The sequence below is a fragment of the Tachysurus fulvidraco genome, chromosome 13 (genome assembly GCF_022655615.1).
Source record: "Tachysurus fulvidraco isolate hzauxx_2018 chromosome 13, HZAU_PFXX_2.0, whole genome shotgun sequence".
NCBI classification, from domain to species: Eukaryota; Metazoa; Chordata; class Actinopteri; order Siluriformes; family Bagridae; genus Tachysurus; species Tachysurus fulvidraco.
In genome coordinates this window covers 28465271-28489332 of record NC_062530.1, presented here as the reverse complement: position 1 = coordinate 28489332, position 24062 = coordinate 28465271, and the positions used below count along the sequence as shown (strand labels likewise).

General features: G+C 40.3%; 2 protein-coding genes and 1 long non-coding RNA gene across 3 annotated transcripts in view; 1 reads left to right on the top strand and 2 right to left on the bottom strand.

Annotated features, from left to right (window-relative positions):
* Positions 1 to 24062, bottom strand: part of LOC113657299 — a 1727325-nt gene that overhangs the window by 523527 nt on the left and 1179736 nt on the right. Inside the window, exons 91-112 of the mRNA XM_047822072.1 lie at positions 22894 to 23061; positions 22522 to 22695; positions 21728 to 21901; positions 21463 to 21636; positions 20415 to 20588; positions 20088 to 20255; positions 19760 to 19933; positions 19406 to 19579; positions 15269 to 15442; positions 14720 to 14890; positions 13848 to 14018; positions 13502 to 13675; positions 9224 to 9400; positions 8763 to 8936; positions 5311 to 5484; positions 4920 to 5093; positions 3415 to 3585; positions 2518 to 2688; positions 2173 to 2346; positions 1132 to 1308; positions 808 to 981; positions 440 to 613 (exon numbers count right to left, since the gene is read on the bottom strand). Coding sequence (XP_047678028.1) covers positions 440 to 613; positions 808 to 981; positions 1132 to 1308; positions 2173 to 2346; positions 2518 to 2688; positions 3415 to 3585; positions 4920 to 5093; positions 5311 to 5484; positions 8763 to 8936; positions 9224 to 9400; positions 13502 to 13675; positions 13848 to 14018; positions 14720 to 14890; positions 15269 to 15442; positions 19406 to 19579; positions 19760 to 19933; positions 20088 to 20255; positions 20415 to 20588; positions 21463 to 21636; positions 21728 to 21901; positions 22522 to 22695; positions 22894 to 23061 — 3810 coding nt within the window. The remainder of the gene's footprint in view (positions 1 to 439; positions 614 to 807; positions 982 to 1131; positions 1309 to 2172; positions 2347 to 2517; positions 2689 to 3414; positions 3586 to 4919; positions 5094 to 5310; positions 5485 to 8762; positions 8937 to 9223; positions 9401 to 13501; positions 13676 to 13847; positions 14019 to 14719; positions 14891 to 15268; positions 15443 to 19405; positions 19580 to 19759; positions 19934 to 20087; positions 20256 to 20414; positions 20589 to 21462; positions 21637 to 21727; positions 21902 to 22521; positions 22696 to 22893; positions 23062 to 24062) is intronic.
* The window catches only part of LOC125146171, a 1103650-nt gene that overhangs the window by 73318 nt on the left and 1006270 nt on the right, over positions 1 to 24062 (top strand). The window lies entirely within an intron of this gene.
* Positions 1 to 24062, bottom strand: part of LOC113638759 (protein NLRC3-like) — a 266503-nt gene that overhangs the window by 200646 nt on the left and 41795 nt on the right. The window lies entirely within an intron of this gene.

Genomic DNA, 24062 nt, shown 5'->3' with positions numbered 1-24062 from the left:
CAGTTGTTCTGGTTTCTCTTTTTTCTTTTACTTGAAGTTAATAAGTAAAAAATGCAGCTTACACTAAGAAAGTGTTTGTTGTGTAGACTTTAATGTCTTAAAGTTATTGATACTGGAGACTCCTTCTGTAAATGTACTGGGATTCACAGATGATTATATGAACATTAATACGAGACTGTCATTTATATTCTTACCCCTTTTCCCTCCTGTGGGGGCATTAGGGACATTTGTCCATGTTATTTCAAAATAACTAAATTATTTAACAGATTAGCATAATTTTATTAGCATGATTAGCATGTGGGTAAAAAGATGATTTCTAAACTGCCCATAACTCTGAGTTTGAAATCCACAGTCACTGCAACACTTTGACACAAAATATTGTGTATTTCACGTCTCTATCATCGTCTGGATTATAAATGAAGTGTGTATTAAACGTTACCTCAGAGTCTCCAGTTTACAGTGTTTCTTCTTCAGTTCCTCAGAGAGCAGCTTCACTCCTGAATCCTGAATCCTGTTGTTACTCAGATTCAGCTCCTTCAGGGTGGAGTGTTCTGATCTGAGAGCTGTGAGCAGAGCTGAACATCCTTTCTCTGTCAGATTACACTCACTGAGTCTGAAAACACAATAAATCACAGGGATTTTCTTTAACACTTCTGTATACAGAGGAACATTTTTTCTCCTCAAACTACTCATTACTACTGAAAAAGACTGAAAACTAGATGAATGATTGATCACCTAAAGACAAACCATTCAACATTAACATCACTAACTGAAGTTTACAGATTAATGTAGAATTTAATTCCTTACTGAAGTGTTTCAGGTCTGCAGTGTGGATCCTTCAGTAAAACAGAAAGCTGCTCTACTTCTGAGTCTCCTTTTATTTTCTCACTCAGATTCAGATCCGTCTGCAGAATCGGGTTTATACCCAGAACTTTAGTCAGATGATCAGAAGCTTTCTGTGCTTCAGGACTTTTCAACACCCTGTAGAGAGAAAGAACAGAGAAACACTAACACTAATTATATTTACAGCAATGTGGTGCTAGTTCTCAGTAATTGTCAATCAAACAATGAAACTTTACCAATAACTCAGACTTAATGCTGTATTTTACATGTACTGGTGAAAGCGCTCACCTCAGTGTCTTCAGTTTATATTTTTCATCATTCATCAAATCCCTAAGCTCCTTTATTCCTGAAGCTCCAGGGTCGTTCCCTCTGAGGTCCAGCTCTATCAGGAGTGATGAGTGGTTTGACTTCAGAGCTTTAACCACAGCAGTGTATCCTTTCTCTGTTATATTACAGTCTGAAAGTCTGGAGAAGGAGCAAAAAGTTCACCATTATCAGGAAACGTTTATAATGCTAATTATCTCATTACCTTGTTTGTGAGAATGTTCTTTATTTACCCCATGTGGTACATGAACTCATTTGTAAATTATGTAAAACTGACAAGACCTGTAACAGTAATTACATTATTGATGCCCACTCATTGGAACTAAACCACACACTGTGGATACGGGTGTCTGTCACATGAAATCACTCAAACCAGCCAGTGCAGAAGCTCATTATCACTGTCAGAAGACCTTGACAATGACAAGCCAGTCCTGGTCCATCTCAAGCAATTTGTAAAGAAACAACAGTATAACTGGTGAGTGTTATAGTATAGCAGGCACAGATCATTTCTTCTGGTCATGGGGTCATGGTAACTTGTCTGTATTCACTGTAAAGCTGCTGAACTGCTGTATCTATCTCCAGTGTAATGTGTGTTTCTATCTGCAGGTCTAAGATGTATTTATACCTAATCAGGGCGATCAATGGGGCAAGTTTTCAAATGGGCTATTTAGTGTTGTATTTTATGTAGTAAGATTATTTAATCCTCTGCCATCTGTATGCTGCTCTGTAGCTTTTATGTTTGTATTGTAGTAGAAACATGTTTGTTTATGGCCTGATAAATACGTTTTATGCCCTGTCTTTAGCACCACAATGACACTGGCTCTGGTAACACATGTTCTTTGTTAATATGTTCATTATTAGATTCTGTGTTTTTTGGGAAATTTACCCCTGAATGATCTGCTGACTAATTTATTCCTACATCATACAGTATATATGAACTTATAGAGAAGTAAAAATATAATTTATTATTTGTCATATAGTAAAGTGTACTATTAAATGTCTTACACAAGCTTCTGGAGTTTACAGGATGACTTATTTAGTAGAGTAGAGATCTGAATCGCTCCTGAATTTCCCAGTGTGTTCTCACTCAGGTCCAGTTCTGTCAGGTGTGAAGGGTTTGAAGTAAGAGCTGATATCAGATCAGTACAGCCTCTGTCTGTAACACTGCTCTTATTCAGCCTGCAGTCAGAGAACACAACTGAGAAAATGTCTTTAACAACCCACAAGATCAACCATCAAAATAATTCCAAGGTAAAGAAATAATAGAGTGATCATGTGTACAGTGGAATATCTTTATAGATTTAATGTGAACACAAATAAAAACACCATGTAAGGAATCAGACCACACACCTGAGTGTCTCAGTCCTACACTGTGGATCCTTCAGTAGAACAGAGAGCTGCTTCACTTCAGAGTCTCCAGATATTTTCCCACTCAGATCCAGTTCTCTCTGCAGTAAGGGGTTTGTACCCAGAACTTTAGTCAGAGAATCACAGACCTTTTCTGCTCCAGGACTCAAATTTCTGAAGAGAGAAAACACCTTTCATTATGATACTGATAACAGACCTCTGGATGTTTGTCCTCACAAGATGCTGATGTTAAATGATGTGAACCAGCACAGACAATTATTCTGATGCCTCAGCATTAATAATGTAATAAATGTAATGAAATGTAACAATATGGAAATGACTTTATTGAGCTAACTTTCTAGTTTTGCAGCTCACAACCTATTAAATGCTTTTCTGAGGTGTTTTTAGTTTGTTTTTTTTTGTTTTTTTGTGAGCTTGTCCTGGTTTCTACATCTCTGTCTCTTGTTGAACTGTTTTCAGAAGAGTTTTTCTATTTTATTTGCAGGGACCAGATTCAGAAAGTTGAGGTTGAATTAGTCCGACTACCAGCTCTCATCATGGGTTTAGACTGTTTTTAGTTTATGCTAAATTACGAAGTTTACAGAACTTTAACAAGTTGGCATAGATGAGGATGTCTCTGCTATCAGTAAGTCTACTTTGTGTTCTTACTAATTGTTATACCAGAAAAACCCTTAAAATAACATTTATACATGAAGAAAGCTACTGAGGAAAAACTGCTGGTTATGATGAGACCATAATGAGAATCTTGGACCGAAGAAAAACATGCAAACTTAACACCTTCACCACTTATTGGTGGAAGCCTAAAGCATAAAATATTACGGTGTAAAATATTTCCAGTGTTGTAAAAAAAAATTACATTAATGTAAATCAGAAACTCACCTCACAATCAACTTAGAGTTTGAATTCCCCAGAAAATAACTAAAATTGTTCCAATCTGACACACTGTAGTTCCCTCTGAGCTCCAGCTCTTTCAGAGGTGATGAGGAGTTTGATTCCAGAGCTTTAGCCAGATCACCACATTGTCTTTGTGTGAGATTACAGTTATTTATTCTGAAAGAAAATATTAATAAAGGACATTTCACAGTGAGACAGTGGTATGGCATAATTAAACAATTTAGATGAAAAATGTATTTTTCTTCTATTGTAAATTCAGAACCTATTATAGAAATTTCTTCATTTTATCCCTCATTAAGCCCATTGTTTTTGCTCGTTATTATTATTATTATTATTATTATTATTATTATTATTATATTTTATTACACACATTGACCAATTGTGGTCCCTTAACATGCTTGAAAACTCTTGAAATTTGGCACACACGTCAGAGTCGTGCGACACTAGGCTCGGCAAAGGCTGGAATACGGGCGTGGCAGGGGGACTCTGTAGTGCCCCCTGTAATGCAAAAACAAACATTTGTGTACAGATCGGGCAATTATGTATGCACGTGTATGAGAGTTGGTACGCATATAGATCTCATCGACCCGAACAACTTTCGCGCTCTAAACTATAAGCTCCGCCCAACAGCAAGTCGGCCATTTTGGATTGTTTTATAAGTGCATGCAGTGAACTTTTAAATACTCCTCCTAGGGAATTCATGTGATTGACATCAAACGTCAAGACATTGCACTTGCTAAATTTCGAAGGGATGTTTGATATCTCGAACAGTGCTGCCATGGCGAGGCGACTAATTTATGGTTAATTCAGAGAAACAGGAAGTGTGTAATATCTAAAGCAAAAAATGTCTTATTGGGATAACACATGGTGTGTATGTTCGGCCAAGGATTCTGATCGCATCGATGTGCTTATTGTGAATCTCGAACATGGCGCCACCAACAGGCGCCAGGAAGTGTGTCAGTCACAACAGTTGCATGTGGTGAACTTTTAGATACTCTTCCTAGGACATTCATGTGATTGACACCAAAAGTTGTCAACATGATGCCGAGACATTGCACTTGCTAAATTGTGAAGGGATTTTTGATATCTCAAACACTGTTGCTATGGCATTGTGTCAAATTTTACTTTTATTTCAAGCATATATAAGGCTTCTGGCATGCTTAGATTAACTTGAAATTTTACATATACATCACATTTGTCGGCTGTTAAGTGTGGACAAAAAGGTCAGACAAAGGTGTGTCTCTTAAGTGGCTCAATAGCACCCCCCGTTTGTCTAAAATGTGGGGTTTCATTTACCTACAGTCCCCGAATGGGTCAGTAACAACATAAAATAGTCCACTGATATTTACCCACTTGATGCACTTGCCCACCGTGCATTGTTTTCTGGGAGGCACCGTAGAGCGATAAAAAAAAACGTGCGAGGGCACGCCATCGCTGCTTGCAGCTATTTTCCATTTATTTTTTCTCAATAAAGACTAAAAATTATTTACTTCAGTTTCTCCAGACTGCAGTTTGAGGTCTTCAGTAGATCACAGAGCTGCTTCACTCCTGTGTCTCCAATTGTATTGTCACTCAGGTCCAGCTCCTTGAGGTGTGAGGGGTTTGTTCTCAGAGCTGCTACAACAGCAGTACAGTCATCTTCAGTGAGACTGCATTTATACAACCTACAGAGAGAGAGAGAGAGAGAGAGAGAGAGAGAGAGAGAGAGAGAGAGAGAGCATGACCTTGAGAACATGACCCTGGTCCAAATTGATGGACTGTTAGGGCAACAAAGAGGAATCAAGTCCATAATAAGGTTAATGTTAATTTGGCATAAAATCTTGTGCATTTCACGTCTCTATCATCGTCTGGATTATAAATGAAGTGTGTATTAAACGTTACCTCAGTGTCTCCAGTTTACAGTGTTTCTTCTTCAGTTCCTCAGAGAGCAGCTTCACTCCTGAATCCTGAATCCTGTTCTTACTCAGATTCAGCTCCTTCAGGGTGGAGTGTTCTGATCTGAGAGCTGTGAGCAGAGCTGAACATCCTTTCTCTGTCAGATTACACTCACTGAGTCTGAAAACAATAAATCACAGGGATTTTCTTTAAACTTCTGCATGCAGAGAAGCATCTATTCTCCTCAAACTACTCATTACTACTGAAAGTGACTGAAAACTAGATGAATGATTGATCACCTAAGGACAAACCATTCAACATTAACATCACTAACTGAAGTTGCCTTTCAAGGGAATTCGACACTGTGGCAGGGCTGATGCTATGGGAATGCTTCTGTGAGGAAGTTGTGCCTGAACCTCTGTGTGCACACTCCAATGTAATGGCTAGGGAAGGAGATGTGACGAAGTGATTACGCGCCAGTTAGTCCATATAAGGGCATCTACATCACATTACTCCAGCTTCTTTGTCTTTAGGAAGCACTCTGTGTATGTGTGTTAATTGTTTTCCTGTCTGTCTAGTGCAGAGAGACTAAATTTGTTGCAATCCGAGCATTTTAGGAGTTGTGTGCATCCATGTTGTTCGTTCTAAGCTAGACGACCGCTTTCTGACTTCAGGCCGCAGGTCACCTTCATGCAGGTGACTGTCGTTTTTTCCCAGACCTCCATGCTGAGGTGTCAAGGTCTTGGAGAAATCCATTTTCGGCACGTATTTATTCTCCTGCCATGTCTGACTATTCAGCCATTATAGTATTTATTTATTTATTTATTTATTTATTTATTTATTTATATTTATAATATACATATTATTATTATTATTATTAGTAGTAGTAGTAGTAGTAGTAGTAATATTAGTATTATTATTATATACATTGTAATATATATTAAGGGCTTGAAAGCCATGATATGGGGCGATGCCTGGGATTGAAGAGACCCTTACAGCTATCTCTCACCTGCCCTTCCATCCAAGCCTTGTAGGACTACTTCAGCCCTTGTGGGTAAGGCCTACATGGCAGCAGGCCAAGCAGGTTTGGCCCTGCACACCATGGCAGTTTTGCAGGCCTACCAGGCTGACCTGCTGACCGAGCTCGACGATGGCCAGGGGTTGGGACCTTAGGTGGTATCTGAGCTCCGCCGAGCCACTGAATTTGTGCTCCGTGCCACAGAGCAGATGGTTTGCTCCATAGGCCATGCAATGGCTGTGCTGGTTGCCATGGAGAGGCACCTGTGGCTCAATTTTACTGATATTAAAGATAAGGATAGGTCCTTTCACCCGAACACCCCGGTTTCACCTCTGGGCTTTTTCGGTGACGTAGTGAGTACTGTCGTCGACAGGCACCAGGAGATAAATCACCAGTCGGCGGCGTTCAGAGAGTTTCACCATTGCGAGCAGCCTGGGCCATATTCCAACTGCACCCAACCCCCTCCTGGCTCACTCAGGGCAGTAAAGAGGGTTAGTGTGGCTGCCCGTGCTGCCCATCTAAGACTAGGGAGGCCCCCGGGCATTCCCGAGGGCTGGGGTTCCTAGGAGCATCCGGTTTAGGAAGTCTACTGCCTGCCCCACTGCCTCCAGCATTTCTAATCATCAGGGTGGTCTGTGTTCGGGCCCCCTTTTCAGGTTTGCACAGCATATTCTGCTCTGGGCAGAGACCAGGTTCCTTTCTCTGAGAGCGATTTGCATTCCAGGGCATGTAAATCGGGATGCAAACTTCTTGGCAGATTTTTGGCCAGGAGGAAGTGGGTTAGTTTGCCTCCAAGGAGTTGACCCAGTTTCTGCCATGGCTTTCCCTCTCGAGTTTGGTTGATGGACCTAGCCTCCCTCCTGAACGCCACTCCATGAATGGTTCACGTCAGGGAGGATCACCTTTCTCAGGCTCAGGGGGTAAACCTACACCCCCACCCCAAGATGTGGAAGCGTTGGAAGGCCTCTAATCTGAGGTGACCGAGAGTCTATTGAATGCAAGGGCTCCCTCCACTAGGAAGCTATGTGCTCTGAAATGGAGGCTTTTTCGCCTCTGGTGCGATGAACACTGTCAGGATCCAGTTTACTGCCCGGTCGGTACAGTGCTGGATTTCCTGCCGTCTTGCATTTCTCGGGGCCTGTCCCCATCTACTTTAAAGGTGTACGTGGCCGCCATTGTTGCAAACCAGGAACCTGTCTTTGGGGCCGCTTTGGGTAGGCACCTTCTCACTTTCTGCATGGTGTCAGGCGGCTGAGGCCTTCCGGTAAACCGTGCCTTTCTTCCTGGGACCTCTCTGCGGTCCTGGAAGGGCTGCTGGAAGCCCCCTCTGAGCCCATGGAGTCAGCCTCTGAGACGTTTCTGACCCTGAAGTTGGCTCCGTTCCTAGCTTTGGCCTCTCTCAGAGGAGTGGGTTATTTGCAGGCCTTGTTGATTGCCCCTGCCCTAGAATTTTTCCCTGGCATGTGCAACGCTATTCTGCACCCCAGGGCAGGATATTTCCTTAAGGTGCCCAGGATGGCAGGCTGTCCAGTCATCCACCATGGCCTACTCTCCCCCACCCCATGAGTTGGTGGAACAGGAGAGGCTGCATTTGCTTTGAGGACTTATGTCTACTGTTCTAGTGTTCGTGGCGTAACTCCTCCACCCCTTTTGTCTGTTTTAGTGGTCGGAATAGGGGTAATCCAGTTTCAAAACTGCGCCTGGCACACCGGGTGGTGGAGGCCATTACTCAGGCCTATGAGGTGCGCGGTCTTGACTCACCTCTCGGATCAGGGCTCACTCCAAAAGGGGTATTGCCTTGTCCAGTACCTTTGCCAGGGGTGTTCCCCTTGAAGATATTTATGTTGCGGCAGGTTGGTCCTCTCCGCACACCTTTATCAGGTTCTATAACCTGGACTTGGACCGCACTCCAGGGTCCCAGGTACTGCAGGGCTATTGATGGTCTGTTTCCAGTCTGCTCTTGCTCTCTCATGTTCTCTGGCACAGTCATCGATCGGTGTGTGGCGGCATGGGTATTGACATTCCCATAGCATCAGCCCTGGCACAGAGTTGAATTCTCTCGAAAGGGGACTACACCAGCATACGGATATCACGTCACTTAACCCGTTTCCCTGAGAAGGGAACGAGACACTGTGTCGCTGGCCACACTCCGGGTGTCCTCTCACGCTTCCTACAGACAAATAGAAGCTGGAGTAATGTGATGGGTGTATCCTGCCTTGACGCCCTTATATTGACTTACTGGCACGTAATCACTTTGTCATGTGTCCTTCCCTAGTAATTAAATTGGCGTGTGTGCACACAGAACTTCAGACACAACTTCCTCACAGAAGCATTCCCATAGCGTCAGCCCTGAAGCAGCATCTCATTCCCTTCTCAGGGAACCAGGTTACCACCGTAACCTGCTGTAGTTTACAGATTAATATAGAATTTAATTCCTTACTGAAGTGTTTCAGGTCTGCAGTGTGGATCCTTCAGTAAAACAGAGAGCTGCTCTACTTCTGAGTCTCCTTTTATTTTCCCACTCAGATTCAGATCCGTCTGCAGTATCGGGTTTATACCCAGAACTTCAGTCAGATGATCAGAAACTTTCTGTGCTTCAGGACTTTTCAACACCCTGTAGAGAGAAAGAACAGAGAAACATTAACACTAATTATATATACAGCAATGTGATGCTAGTTCTAAGTAATTGTTTGGTCCATGGTGGAAAACTAGTTTTAAACATTAGATATATTGCTTCAGCATAATCTTTTACTTTAAATTTGTTTCTTTATTACAAAAAATGGTAAAAATAAAGTGTGACCAAAAATATCACAGCGTGCTACACAGTGGTTCAAACAATAAAACTTTATTAATAACTCAGAATTAATGCTGTATTTTACATGTACTGGTGAAAGCGCTCACCTCAGTGTCTTCAGTTTACATTTTTTATCATTCATCAAATCCCTAAGCTCCTTTATTCCTGATGCTCCAGGGACGTTCCCTCTGAGGTCCAGCTCTATCAGGAGTGATGAGTGGTTTGACTTCAGAGCTTTAACCACAGCAGTGTATCCTTTCTCTGTTATATTACAGTCTGAAAGTCTGGAGAAGGAGCAAAAAGTTCACCCTCATCAGGTAACATTTATAATGCTAATTATATTATTACTTTTTTTGTGAGAATGTTCTTTATTTACCCCATGTGGTACATGAACTCATTTGTAAATCATGTAAAACTGACAAGACCTGTAACAGTAATTACATTATTGATGCCCCTCGTTGGAACTAAACCACACACTGTGCATAACGGATGTCTGTCACATGAAATCACTCAAACCAACCAGTGCAGCAGCTCATTATCACTGTCAGAAGACCTTGACAATGACAAGCCAAACCTGGTCCATCTCAAGCAATTTGTAAAGAAACAACAGCATAACTGGTGAGTGTTATAGTATACAGTGCCTTGCAAAAGTATTCATACCCACTGAACCTTTTTACATTTTGACATGTTACATCCACAAACAAAAATGTATTTTTTTAGGGTTTTTTTGTGATAGACCAACACAAAGTGGCAAATAATTGTGAAGTGGAAGGAAAGTGTCCAATTTTTTTTTTTTTTTTTTTTACAAATAAATATCTGTGTGGTGTGCATTTGTATTTAGCCCCACCGAGTCAATACTTTGTAGAACCACCTTTCACTGCAATTACAGCTGCAAGTCTTTTGCAGTATGTCTCTACCAGCTTTCCACATCTAGAGAGTGAAATTTTTGCCCATTCTTCTTTGCAAAATAACTCAAGCTCAGTCAGATTGGATGGCGAGCGTCTGTGAACAGCGATTTTCAAGTCTCGTCACAGATTCTCAATTGGATTTAGGTCTGGACTTTCACTGGGCCATTCTAACACATGAATATTCTTTGATCTAAACCACTCCATTGTAGCTCTGGCTGTATGTTTAGGGTCATTGTCTTGCTGGAAGGTGAACCTCTGCCCCAGTCTCATGTCTTTTGCAGACTCTAACAGGTTTTCATCTAAGATTACCCTGTATTTGTCTCCATCCATCTTCCCATCAACTCTGACCAGCTTCCCTGTCCCTGCTGAAGAAAAGCATCCCCACAACATGATGCTGTCACCATTATGTTTCATGGTGTGGTTCAAGGTGTGTTCAGGGTAATGTGCAGTTTTAGGTTTCGGCCACACATAACGTTTTGAATTTTGGCCAAAAAATTCAATTTTGGTCTCATCTGACCAGCGCACCTTGCTGTGCATGCTTGCTGTGTCCCCCACATCTTATGGCTTTCTTTCAATGGCTTTCTTCTTGCCACTATTCCATAAAGACCATGGGTCTCATTTATAAAGCAGTTTTCGCACAAAGGTTGTGATCTATAAAAAACAAACTTGACGGGAAAATGTGTGCACCTTTAAGCAAACTTTGAGACGTGCGTACGCACATTCTGGAGACAAAGGGAATTGGCGACACAGATGGTGAGGTCGTGAACTGAAGTTAGATTGTAGGAAATTCATGTGAGGACGAACGATTATAGGAATTAATAACATTTAATTTTCATTCCATTTCATACTTTATATCCACATTATCATGAAGATTAAATCCAACAGTGTTATTTGTGCCAAATGTTTTAGGCTATATACATCTAGTAAAATCCAAACGTAATTCATAATGTATTAAAAATAAAATAATAATAATAATAATAATAATAATCAGCGCTACTCCGTCCAGGGTGTATCCTGCCTTGATGCCCAATGACGCCTGAGGATAGGCACAGGCTCCCCGTGACCCGAGTAGGTCGGATAAGCGGTAGAAAATGAATGAATGAATGAATGAATAATCAGCGCTGCCTTACAGTCACATTGTCCACAACGGGAGCGCAGGAGGAGATGGCCCGACTACATGTGATACAGAATAGCATGAAATACCCTTTTATTAGAGAACTACAGAGCACAGTGTAAAAACGAAATATTTTCCTTAATGTAGATATATCATAAAATGTGAAAGTCTGCAAATACAGTCATGAAGCACAATCGCTAATCATCATCGGTCCTAACTATTACGGTGTTCACTACAAAACCGTCATGAAGTATGTGTTCACTGTAACATTTTCATCTTCAAATTAATTCTGTGATTTTGTCAAGGTGTTAACGCTCAGTCTAATTGCTAGAAACATATAAATCCTCCAGTGACCAGGGTTTGTAATGCTTCATGATGGCACTGCTGGCACTGTTGGAGGATTACGCCAATGGCAGAATAAGGAGAGAACGAGTTTTCAGGGACCATGATGATAACTGGCTAATAAGCCGATTTAGATTTCCTAGAGCTGTGCTCTTAGATCTATGTGTTGAATTGGGTCCAGTATTAGAGAGGGCAACACGCCAGAACCACGCCATCCCAGTCCAAATACAAGTCCTCACCACTCTGGGGTTCTTGGCAACCTTGGGAATTGGCAGAGAGGTAAATTATTTATATAAAAAAACTATAAGTAATCCTCAACCCTGTGTCTAAGACCTTTTTGTATATGAAATAATTCTATTGGAATCTATCATCTCACCCTATAGGTCTGGTATATTACAGCTGTCCCTGAGTGCCATATCTGTTGTTTTGAATGGTATACTTAATATGGGTAGTCAATACATCAGGTTCCCCTACACTGTGCGAGAACAGGCCGAAATTAAAATGCAATTTGCAGCAATGTCTGGTTTCCCAAATGTAATCGGTGCAATTGACTGCGCTCATGTTGCTATAAGGGCACTATCTGAAAATGATTTTGCTTATGTTAATAGAAAGCATGTGCATTCTATTAATGTGTAACATGACCCTAACACAAACATTGTGGCACACTGGCCAGGTTCAACACATGATTCCTTTATCTTGACACATAGGGAACAGACTAAATGCAGGCGCAGCAGCTACGTGATGGCTGGCTTCTTGGTGAGTTTAACAATATTAAAAAGTAGAAAATGTAACAGTTTTGTTTTAATATAATTATAACAATGTTGCTTTTAATATTATTATAACCTGCAGGTGACAGTGGATACCCCCTGGGACGCTGACTCCTCACCCCATTTTTAAACCCGCAGAGCGCAGAGGAAACTCATCATAACGAGGTCCACTCTCATGCCCGCGCAGTGATTTGCATTGACTATTTATGGTTAAAAATGGGCGTGTACAGGGCGGGAATTGAGTCTGGTTCACGTACGCACATCTGCGGGTGATCTGTGATTTATAAAGCGAACAATACTTACAGGTGTGCGTACACACGGTTTTATAAATCGGAATTTTTTTTGCTGTACACCATTTTTGGTTTTGGGTGTACGTAAACTTTTAGTACTGATCCTACGCACAGTTTTATAAATGAGACCCCTGATTTGTGGAGTTTACGACTAATAGTTTTTCTGTGGACAGATTCTCCCACTTGAGCTGTGGATCTCTGCAGCTGCTCTAGAGTTACCATGGGCTTCTCCTGTCAGTTTAGGTGGAGGGCCATGTCTTGGTAGAATTGCAGTTGTGCCATACTCTTTCCATTTCCGGGTGATGGATTGTACATCATGGTCCGTGAGATGTTCAAGGCTTGGGATATTAATTTATAACCTAACCCTGCTTTAAACTTCTCCACAACTTTATCCCTGACCTGTCTGGTGTGTTCTCTGGTCTTCATGATGATGTTTATTCACTAATGTTCTCTAACACACTTCTGAGGGCTTCACAGAACAGCTGTATTAATACTGAGATTAAATCACACACAGCTGACTCTATTTACTAATTAGGTGACTTCTGAAGTCAGTTGGTTTCACTGGATTTTATTTAGGGGTATCAGAGTAAAGGGAGCTGAATACAAATGCACAACACACTTTTCAGATATTTATTTGTAAAATAATTTGGCCAACATTTATAATTTTCATTCCACTTCACAATTATATGCCACTTTCTTTTGGTCTATTTCATAAAATCCCAATAAAATATTTTTTTCTTTGTGGTTGTAACGTGTCGAAATGTCTTTAGTACCCCAATGGCACTGGCTCTGGTAACACATGTTCTTTGTTAATATGCTCGTCATTAGATTCTGTGTTTTGGGGAAATTTACCCCTGAATGAGCTGCTGACTAATTTATTTCTACATCATATATAAACTTATAGAGAAGTAAAAATATCATTTATAATATATCATATAGTAAAGTGTACTATTAAAAGTCTTACACAAGCTTCTGGAGTTTACAGGATGACTTCTTTAGTAGAGTAGAGATCTGAATCGCTCCTGAATTTCCCAGTGTGTTCTCACTCAGGTCCAGTTCTGTCAGGTGTGAAGGGTTTGAAGTAAGAGCTGATACCAGATCAGTACAGCCTCTGTCTGTAACACTGCTCTTATTTAGCCTGCAGTCAGACAACACAGCTGAGAAAATGTCTTTAACAACCCACAAGATCAACCATCAAAAATAATTCCAAGGTAAAGAAATAATAGAGTGATCATGTGTACAGTGGAATATCTTTATAGATTTAATGTGAACACAAATAAAAACATCATGTAAGGAATCAGACCACACACCTGAGTTTCTCAGTCCTACACTGTGGATCCTTCAGTAGAACAGAGAGCTGCATCACTTCAGAGTCTCCAGATATTTTCCCACTCAGATCCAGTTCTCTCTGCAGTAAGGGGTTTGTACCCAGAACTTTAGTCAGAGAATCACAGACCTCTTTCTCTTCAGGACTCAGAATTCTGAAGAAAGAAAATACATTTCATTATGATACTGATAACAGACCTCTGGATGTTTGTCCCCACAAGATGCTGATGTTAAATTATGTGAACCAGCAAAGACAATTATTCTGATGCCTCAGCATTTATAATGTAATAAATGTAATGTAAATGTAACAATATGGAAATTACGTTATTTAGCTAACTTTCTAGTTTTGCAGCTCACAACATATTAAATGCTTTTCTGAGCTGTGTTTTTTTTTTTTTTTTTGTGAGCTTGTCCTGTTTCTATCTGGTTCTAACCATGGTTCACCTCTGTCTCTTGTTAAACTGTTTTCAGATGAGTTTTTCTATTTTATTTGCAGGGATCAGATTCAGAAAATCCGACTACCAGCTCTCATCCTGGGTTTAGTTTATGCTAAATTACTAAGTTTACAGAACTTTAACAAGTTGGCATAGATGAGGATGTCTCTGCTATCAGTAAGTCTACTTTGTGTTCTTACTAATTGTTATACCAGAAAAACCCTTAAAATAACCTTTATACATGAAGAAAGCTACTGAGGGAAAACTGCTGGTTATGATGAGACCATAATGAGAATCTTGGACAGAAGAAAAACATGCAAACTTAACACCTTCACCACTTATTGGTGGAAGCATAAAGCATAAAATATTACAGTGTCAAATATTTCCAGTGTTTAATTAATGTATGTAAATCAGAAACTCACCTCAAAATCAACTTAGAGTTTGGATTCCCTAGAAAATAACTAAAAATGTTCCAATCTGACACACTGTTGTTCCATCGGAGCTCCAGCTCTTTCAGAGGTGATGAGGAGTTTGATTCCAGAGCTTTAGCCAGATCACCACATTGTGTTTGTGTGAGATTACAGTTATTTATTCTGAAAGAAAATATTAATAAGGACATTTCACAGTGAGACAGTGACATGACAGTGACAGAGCATCACTGAAGGCTTTGTAATTAATAATAATCTCAGTACAGGCCAGTAGACAACAGTTAGAACCATTATTTAAGAGAAGCACAGATCACATTTCACAGGAGATTCATGTAATTAGATTAATTAAGCTACAGGTGTTACCTGTTTATAATTAGTTTTAGTTCATTTTAGTTTCTAATTAAAAATAGTAACTGATTTCAGATCATCAATTTTAATTCGAAATGTATTTTTCTTCTATTGTAAATTCAGAACCTGTTATAGAAAATTCTTCATTTTATCACTCATTCCTTTTTTTCTCAATAAAGACTACAAATAATTTACTTCAGTTTCTCCAGACTGCAGTTTGAGGTCTTCAGTAGATCACAGAGCTGCTTCACTCCTGTGTCTCCAATTGTATTGTCACTCAGGTCCAGCTCCTTGAGGTGTGAGGGGTTTGTTCTCAGAGCTGCTACAACAGCAGTACAGTCATCTTCAGTGAGACTGCATTTATACAACCTACAGAGAGAGAGAGAGAGAGAGAGAGAGAGAGAGAGAGAGAGAGAGAGAGAGAGAGAGAGAGAGAAAATCTAAGCAGGTAACTTTGTCTAATTTCAGTATAAATTTAGCTATTTAATTTACTTTAATTTACTTAAAGAGTGTGAAGTTTCCTTAACAGGCTCCTGTTCTGTTCTTCTGTATCTGTCTCTACATGTTACTCTGATCATGTCTGAGTATCACATCACTATTGCCTCTTTTCCACCAGAAAGGATCGGGTGCTGGTTCAGAGCTAGTGCTGGTGCTGGTTCGAAGTTGGTTCCACTGGTAATCCTTCTAAGAACCAGTTTGCCTTTTCATGGGCTAGAGAGCCATCACAGACCAAGTCTTAAGTCACTGTACAGTATGCAACATTATACCACAACATTAGCGCAGCAGCAAACACAACATCAACAATGACGGATGTTGCTTTACTGTTAATTCTCATGGCTTTGCGAACCTACATTGGCATCGTTGGCATCCAAATGCAGCAAATACTGATTTAAAATGATTTTAAAAATGGCACTAATGACATTCTCTTTTGTCTTGGTGGTCAGAGTAGACCCGCCCACAGCCCCTGACACAAGCGGTTCTTAAGTATAGACCAGCAATGGGAAGGGCATCCGTTCCTGACCTCCACAGAAGCATCCAATTGCACCAAGTCTGGCTTGACAGACAGGAGCACGCGCCAAAGGCAAGTAAGGCAATGCCCCTTACCCGAGTGCATAATGCACCTGCATGTGCTACCTTTCCTCAGTGAGCATATACGCTTCTCATGCAGCAAGCGGGGCAACCTTTGTGGATCTCTCCACTCAATGTTTCAGAGAACTGGAGTTACAAAAGTAACCTATCATTCTCTTTCATCATCTCATGTTCGAGATCCACCTATGGGAGATATAGACAACTCCCCGGTTGCCAAAAAGGTGGTGCTCGGCACGTCTCAAAGCAGCAGACATAACATACTGTGCGGGGTAAAAAACCCACCCAAAGAGAAACAAGACATGTGGTAACATGGATGTCAGAACCCCTCTGATGTCCGGACATGTTTATAAACATGTGAAAGGACCAACTCGGGCGTCAGGAGAGGGGGAGACTATATGCTTGAAACATGCATAACCAGGCCGGGCAGACAGTGTTGAAAGGAGTTCGGGCCTAGTAGCATGTGACTACGAAGAGCCCACTCTTAAGACCGCATGAGCACATGTGGTACGGGTAACATCGAGCCGGTAGTGCCTAACAAAGGTGTGCGGAGAGGACCAGCTCGCAGCGGCACAAATGTCCTGCAAGGGAACCCCCCCAAACAGAGCCCAAGAAGCAGCCAAGCCTCTAGTGGAGTGAGCTCTGAGGCCACCTGGAGGCTGCATGCCCCTAGATTTATACGCTAAGGAGATGGCCTCTACAAGCCAGCGAGAGTGGCGTTGCTTAGAGATGGGTTTCTCCGTGTTCGGCAGGGTCCAAGAGATAAAGAGCTGGTAGGGCATGCACAGAACACAAAGCATTCAACCTCTATGCCTTGGTGGGCAAAACAAAGGAAATTCATGTGTGGAGGGTAGATGCTTATGTTGAAAAAAACATTGTCCGATCGATCGAGCAAAACCAATCGTTCCACTTTATCGAGCGTATGAGAGAGCCGTGTGTTAACATTCTGAAGTTGTATTTCCGTAAATGTTTGTTCAACACTCTGAGGTCCAAAATAGGACAGAGAGAACTTTTTTTTTCAGGACCAGGAAATAGCGAGAGTAAAACCCCTGACCGCTTAGATGCGGGGCTACAACTCGAATCGTGTTTCAGAATGTGGGCGGATCCCCGGTCTGTGTGGGACCAGACCACTCCGTTGAACCGCAGGGGTGATTTGGAAAACTGAAGTCTGTAACCCCTCGTGACTGTGTGAATCGCCCAATCCAGGCTGAGACAGACAGCCAGACCGTCACGTGACTTCCGAGCGGCCCCACACAAGTAGGTGGGATGCCAGGAGCCGATTTCCGTAAATGTTTGTTCAACACTCTGAGGTCCAAAATAGGACAGAGAGAACTTTTTTTTTCAGCACCAGGAAATAGCGAGAGTAAAACCCCTGACCGCTTAGATGCGGGGCTACAACTCGAATCGTGTTTCAGAATGTGGGCGGATCCCCGGTCTGTGTGGGACCAGACCACTCCGTTGAACTGCAGGGGTGATTTGGCAAACTGAAGTCTGTAACCCCTCGTGACTGTGTGAATCGCCCAATCCAGGCTGAGACAGACAGCCAGACCATCACGTGACTTCCGAGCGGCCCCACACAAGTAGGTGGGATGCCAGGAGCCGATCCAGCCGGATTGTTCATTGATAGCCCAACGGCACCATCTAGTGGCCAAACCAGAGAAGTTTTAATTTTGTGAAGGGGGGGTGTTTGGTGACACATCAGGTCGGCCACTTTCGTTTTGGAACAGAAGGCGCTGGGTTGGGAGGCTTCCTAGGCGCAGCTGCGGTGAAGGACATCTTACCCCAGGGCTTAGCGTTTCTTTGGCTGGTAGGAGGCCCCAGAAGCTTACCGTCATATACATCTCTCTCCTGATCGGAAGCATTCAGGAGAGACGGCCATTCCATTTTGACAAAGCTCCAACAGCACCGATTGAGGTGGGGCGGAGGGAGCCTGAGGGACCGCGGAAGACGGGATGGACTCCTCGTCATCCGAGCCATCGAGAAGGCCCGCTTCGACCTCATCCCTGGAACCTGTCGGCCCTTCGGGGAAACGGTCGTCGGCCAATAGCAAATCCTCAAACGGGGAAGGACACATGTTGGCCCAGTCAGAGGAAGTCGCACTGCGGGAAACCCCCGGGTGCACAGCGGTGTCGCCTTTTTCCCCCTCCGAGTCAAACAGTTCGAAGTCGACACACTGGGAACGCCAGGCAATGGCTACAGTTCTCCAGGAGGTCAATTGCTTCCTGTGCATGCTTGAGACCCGTGCAGACAACGCAGAGGGTATGGAAATCCCTCATGGCGATGAGCACACCGCATGCGGCCGTGCAGGCTCGCGATAGGTTGTCCACCGGAGTAACTGGTGCCGCATTAGAAAGAGCCATAGAAAAAGAAAAAAGGCAAAAAAGCAGGCAGGCAGCCTACAGAAAAAAAGGGGAATGCGAGCGTGGGCGGCTCGCAAAGCTAACCTGGCTGAGGACGAGCATGTCCGGCGGAGGCTGATCAACCGATATGTCCTCCTGAAGACAAAAAGTGCAGTCCAAAAAAACCCAGGGAGCTAGGAGGTAGGAGCAGAAGTCGCGAAAAGCGAATGTTAACTGAGGAAACGTAGCGCGTGCAGGTGCATTATGCACTCGGGTAAGGGGCATTGCCTTACCTGCCTTTGGCACATGCTCCTGTCTGTCAAGCCAGACTTGGTGCAATTGGTTGCTTCTGTAGAGGTCAAGAACAGGTGCCCTTCCCATAGGTGGATCTCTAACCACTTTTCCTAGTTCAGAGCCGGTGCTTTGGGTGTCGAAAAAGAAAGTACTGATTTTAAATTAGGCTCCAAACCAGCACTCAAACTGCCTTGCTGGAAAAGGGGCATTTATACCTCACTGTTGTAAGAATTCTTGCTGGTGGTATCAGTAATTCCTGCTGTAGTGTGTAATCATCTCACAGTTCCATACTGTACATTAATCTGTTACTGTAACTTCATTTACCTGTAGGATTTTATTGTCTGTAGATTAACTGCTAGGTTCTGTCCAATGTTTATAACATTTCTGGAAGGATTTCTGTTGCTTTTAATAATAATTCAAGTTCATATTCAAAGATTAATCCAGCTGGTGGTTGTAGGCTATTAAATAGAGTTTGTATAAATGGTATTAAAATACATATATCTGGTCATTACAAACTGTAACACGACACATTTCACCAGAACATTCTAAAAGTCTTCTTAAAGACCTCTGCTCTTTCTGACATTATAGATTTTATTATAAATGATGCCTTTACCCCAGTTTCAGCAGTTTGAGTTGTTGATTCTTCAGCACATCACAGAGCTCCTTCATTCCTGATCCTCCCAGTTTATTCCCACTCAGCTCCAGCTCTCTCAGGTGTGAGGGCTTTAAACCCAGAGCTGATACCAGAGCAGCACAACCTTCATTTGTCATCCTGCAGTTATTTACTCTGGATACAGAGACAACAAGGAAGACAAGACTTCTGTTTAAATGTAATTTTATATTGTTTAATGTAAAATATACAGTTTAAAATTAGACTAAAATATTTCATTAATGACATTATATACAGTTATTACATTCCAAAAGGAATACACTAGTGTTTAAGTATAAATAAGTGATCAATACTAACTTGAGTCTCTCTGGGCTGCAGTGTAAATCCTCCAGAAGAGCAGAGAGCTGCTTCACCTGCGAGTCTCCAGATATTTCCTCACTCACATTGAGTTCTCTCTGCAGTAAGGGGTTCACACCCAGAACTCTAGAAAGTAAATCATAACCTTCCTGTGCAGCAGAACTTTTCAACAACCTGCAAAGAGAGAGAAAGAGAGAAAGAAGATTTTATACAAGAGGAAAACATAAGCCACAGTAAAATTGAAGAGATATAACATATGGAACATATTTAACAAGTAGTCCTGATATGTATATTAATAATTATTCTCTTATTGATTTATAATATTAACCTCAGTGTGTTCAGTTTACAGTCTGGATCCTGTAGTAAATCAGTGAGCAGCTTCACTCCTGATGCTCCAGGGTCGTTCCCTCTGAGATCCAGCTCTATCAGGTGAGATGATTTCAGAGCTTCAGACAGAACACTGTATCCTTCCTCTCTGATATTATTGTCCATTAACCTGAAAAAACAAAATTAATCTGAATTTTATTTAAGAATATTACAAATATTGTTCCAAATATAATGTATAAATGTATAAATGACTTTAATTAATAAAGTGATATTACAATAATTCACTGCTTTAATGAGAACTACTTCAAAAGAAATCAGAGTGACCTACCTGAGTTTTTCTAGGATGCAGTTTGGATTCTGTAGTAGATTACAGATCTGCTTTATTCCACTGTTTCCTACTTTATTCCCGTTCAGATCCAGCTCTAAGAGATGTGAGGGATTTTCTCCCAGAGCTGTAGCCAAAGCAGCACAGCCTTCATCTGTTACACTGCAGTTACACAGTCTGCAGAGGGACAGAAGGAGCACAGTGAACACAACTGATCTCATTTATTACAGCAAAATGGATTATTCAATATTTTAATGACTTTCTTTAACAGTTCACTTACAATTACACAAATAGTATGTTTACTTTGGGATATAACTTACATTTAAAACAAAATTTAATTACTTATAAATTTAACATTCTATTTTATTTATTATAACATGTTGTGTAATTATAATGTGTTCTAAATAATCTAATGTTCTAATAATCTAGAATTTTTATTCTGTCAATTCTTTTACTTTTATTATTTGTTATTTCCTTTATCATTAATTATGTTTACCTTCTGCTCTATGTTTATGTTCTGTAAAGCTGCTTTGAGACAATGTCTATTGTAAAAAGCGCTATACAAATAAACTTGAATTGAAATGAATTGAATTGAATTGAATAAATCAGTCAGTTTTTCTCTTTATTAGACTTGGACATAGAAAATGTGGATACAAAGAAATTTAACAGCAATTACCTAAAACAATTAAAGTCTGTACAACCTATGTACATTTTTCAGTTAAATTATTTAATTTAATTATACATTTCATTTTAATTCAATAGTCATTTAAACTAGTATATAAAAATACTGTGTTTCAACCTAAATATAGTAGTACTAGACCTTTTTATTGCTCATAAATATAACATTCTATATTTTAATCAAACCATTTTGTGTAATTATAGGGTTCTAATTTATTCAGCAACTAATAAAAGCAATTAAAGTCTGCAGAATATATGCTAATTTTTTAATTACTCATAATTCCATTTAAACTAGTATATAAAAATACTTTGATGCTTCACTGTGACTATTTATTAAATGTAGACTTAGTCATGATTTCAGCTTTTACTTCACCTCAGTATTGTGAGTGCAGACTGTGGATTCTTCAGTCCAGCAGAAAGCTGAGTGACTCCTGAATCCTGCAGACTGTTGTTACTCAGGTCCAGTTCTCTCAGATGGGAATATTCAGAACTGAGAACTTCAGCTAGAGCTGAACTGCTTCCATCAGTTATAGAACATGTGTTAAGCCTGATGAAATCAGAGGAACAATAAACGTACAAATTCAACACAATAAGTGTCTATATACCAAAAGTCACCCACAACACAGTTTACATTTTACCTCAATGTCTCCAGTTTACAGTGTTGATGTTTCAGTCCAGCAGAAAGCTGAGTGACTCCTGAATCCTGCAGACTGTTTTCACTCAGGTCCAGTTCTCTCACACTACAGGACTGGAGTTTCAGAGCGCTGGCTAAAGCTGAACAGCTCTCCACAGTCAGATTACATTTATTCAGCCTAAATATGAAACATCATGTTATCAGAGCTACAAACTCAGTCTTCATTCTGTAGACATGACGGAAAAGTCATTTTATTATCATGTGGACCAAAGTAAGTATTCTGGGTTCATTTGGATCATTAGAGGTCATTAGTGGTTATTTATAACAGAATTAAAAAGAATTTCCTCTTTTAATTCACTTCATGTCTTAGTGATTAAATTCTGTTTTAAGATTTTACTGAAAATCTTGATCATGTTGATCATGTTTATATTTTTCTGTTTGTTTTGTTGTGTGTTTTTCTGTTTTTAATGACATAATGGAAAGCACATTGGTCGACGGAAGTTGCAAGTAATTGTGCTATATGAATAAATTGTCATCGTCATTGTCATCATTTCTACTTCTGTTTAATAACTTAACACTTTTCAGGGATGTAACAGGACCCAGGTGTCTCTATAAGACCTATATATGAGTTTCCTCTGGAGAAAGACAGGATATATTCTGTTGTTCCATCAATTATAGAAAACTAAATTATAATTAAAATACATTAGTGAATACTTGGTGTTTACATAATGGCAGGTCTCATTAAAAACATGTTATTAATAATACAGCTGATAGAGAATCATATATAAGAAAACTTACTTAATTATCTGAAATTTACAGTGAGAGTCTTCCATCAGAGCAGAGAGCTGCTTCACTCCTGAGTCTCCTGGTTCATTCCTGCTCAGATCCAGCTCTTTTAGGAGTAAAGGGTTTGTACCTATAATGGAATTTAGCCAAGTACAGGCCTCCTGTGCAGCAGAGCTCTTCAACAACCTGCAGAAAGTCATTTTTATTTGGTGTTTACAGTTTAATTAGACCATATTAATGAGAACAGAATGGCTGCTTTTACTTATTTCATGACTTAAAAAATCGAATAAGCTGTAAATTGCAGTCAATTATAAATTTAATAAATAAATAAATTTCATTTATGTTTAATATTGAATTAATTGTATTTGTTTATAGAAGAATCACCTCAGTGTGTTTAGTTTACAGTCTGGATCCTGTAGTAAATCAGTGAGCAGCTTCACTCCTGATGCTCCAGGGTCGTTCCCTCCGAGATCCAGCTCTATCAGGTGAGATGATTTCAGAGCTTCAGACAGAGCGATGTATCCTTCCTCTGTTATACTGCAGTCTGAAAGTCTATACAAAAAAAAAAGAATATAGAATAAAATGGGGGGAAATTACAGGAAGCAAATCTATAATTAAGAAGCTATTTGGCACACTGAGAAACATGGCACTTCTAAATATAATATATTTTAACCAATTATATAATTATAATATTATATAAAATATAATTAGGAGAAATTACTTAAAATACAATGCAATTAGGAGATAATTAATGTTTTTATTTTAAGATCAGATGGTCAAAAAAAGAATTTGGTTTAATGTACATTGATGAAATATTTGTGAAATGTAAATATTTGACAGTTTACTTCAGCCTACATATAAATAATAATTACAACAAAATGACAGCAAAAGTAAACTTTATCAGGATAAATGACCCAAGGACTACAGCCGTGTCTTAAATTATGACATTTCTACATAAAGAACAACAGTACACATTAATAAACTAATTCAAACTAATCTTTGATTTTAAAACATCATCAGTTCTTTAAAGTTCACTGTTAGACAGTTTTCTAGGAACTGTAACTTCAATAAACTGTAAATTTTACCCACATCTGAAAGAACCTACCACAGTTTGCATCTATGTTTTTATTATAGTTATTATAAATAGTGTTCTGAAATGTAATCATATTATCATCTGTACAAGATATTCTACTGCCACTGTGTCCTGTCAGGTTTATCACTGTTTATATAATATTTTCACACCTGACAACTATTATGGATTTTGTATAAGAGCTCCTGGGAGGGTGTGAGACACACACACACACACACACACACACACACACACACACACACACACACACACACACGAGCGCACACACACATGCACACACTTGTCTGTGTCTGTACAATAAATGAGTGGAATAAAAGTCACCCACTCATCGTGAATGGAAAATACCTGAAAATATGGAAATTATAGCGGGGTAGCAGAAAGTTCATCATGTGTTATGTGGTGTTTAACAATGTAGATTTCAGTGTTTCCAACTGTACAGCTAGTAATAACTTATTTTTATTAT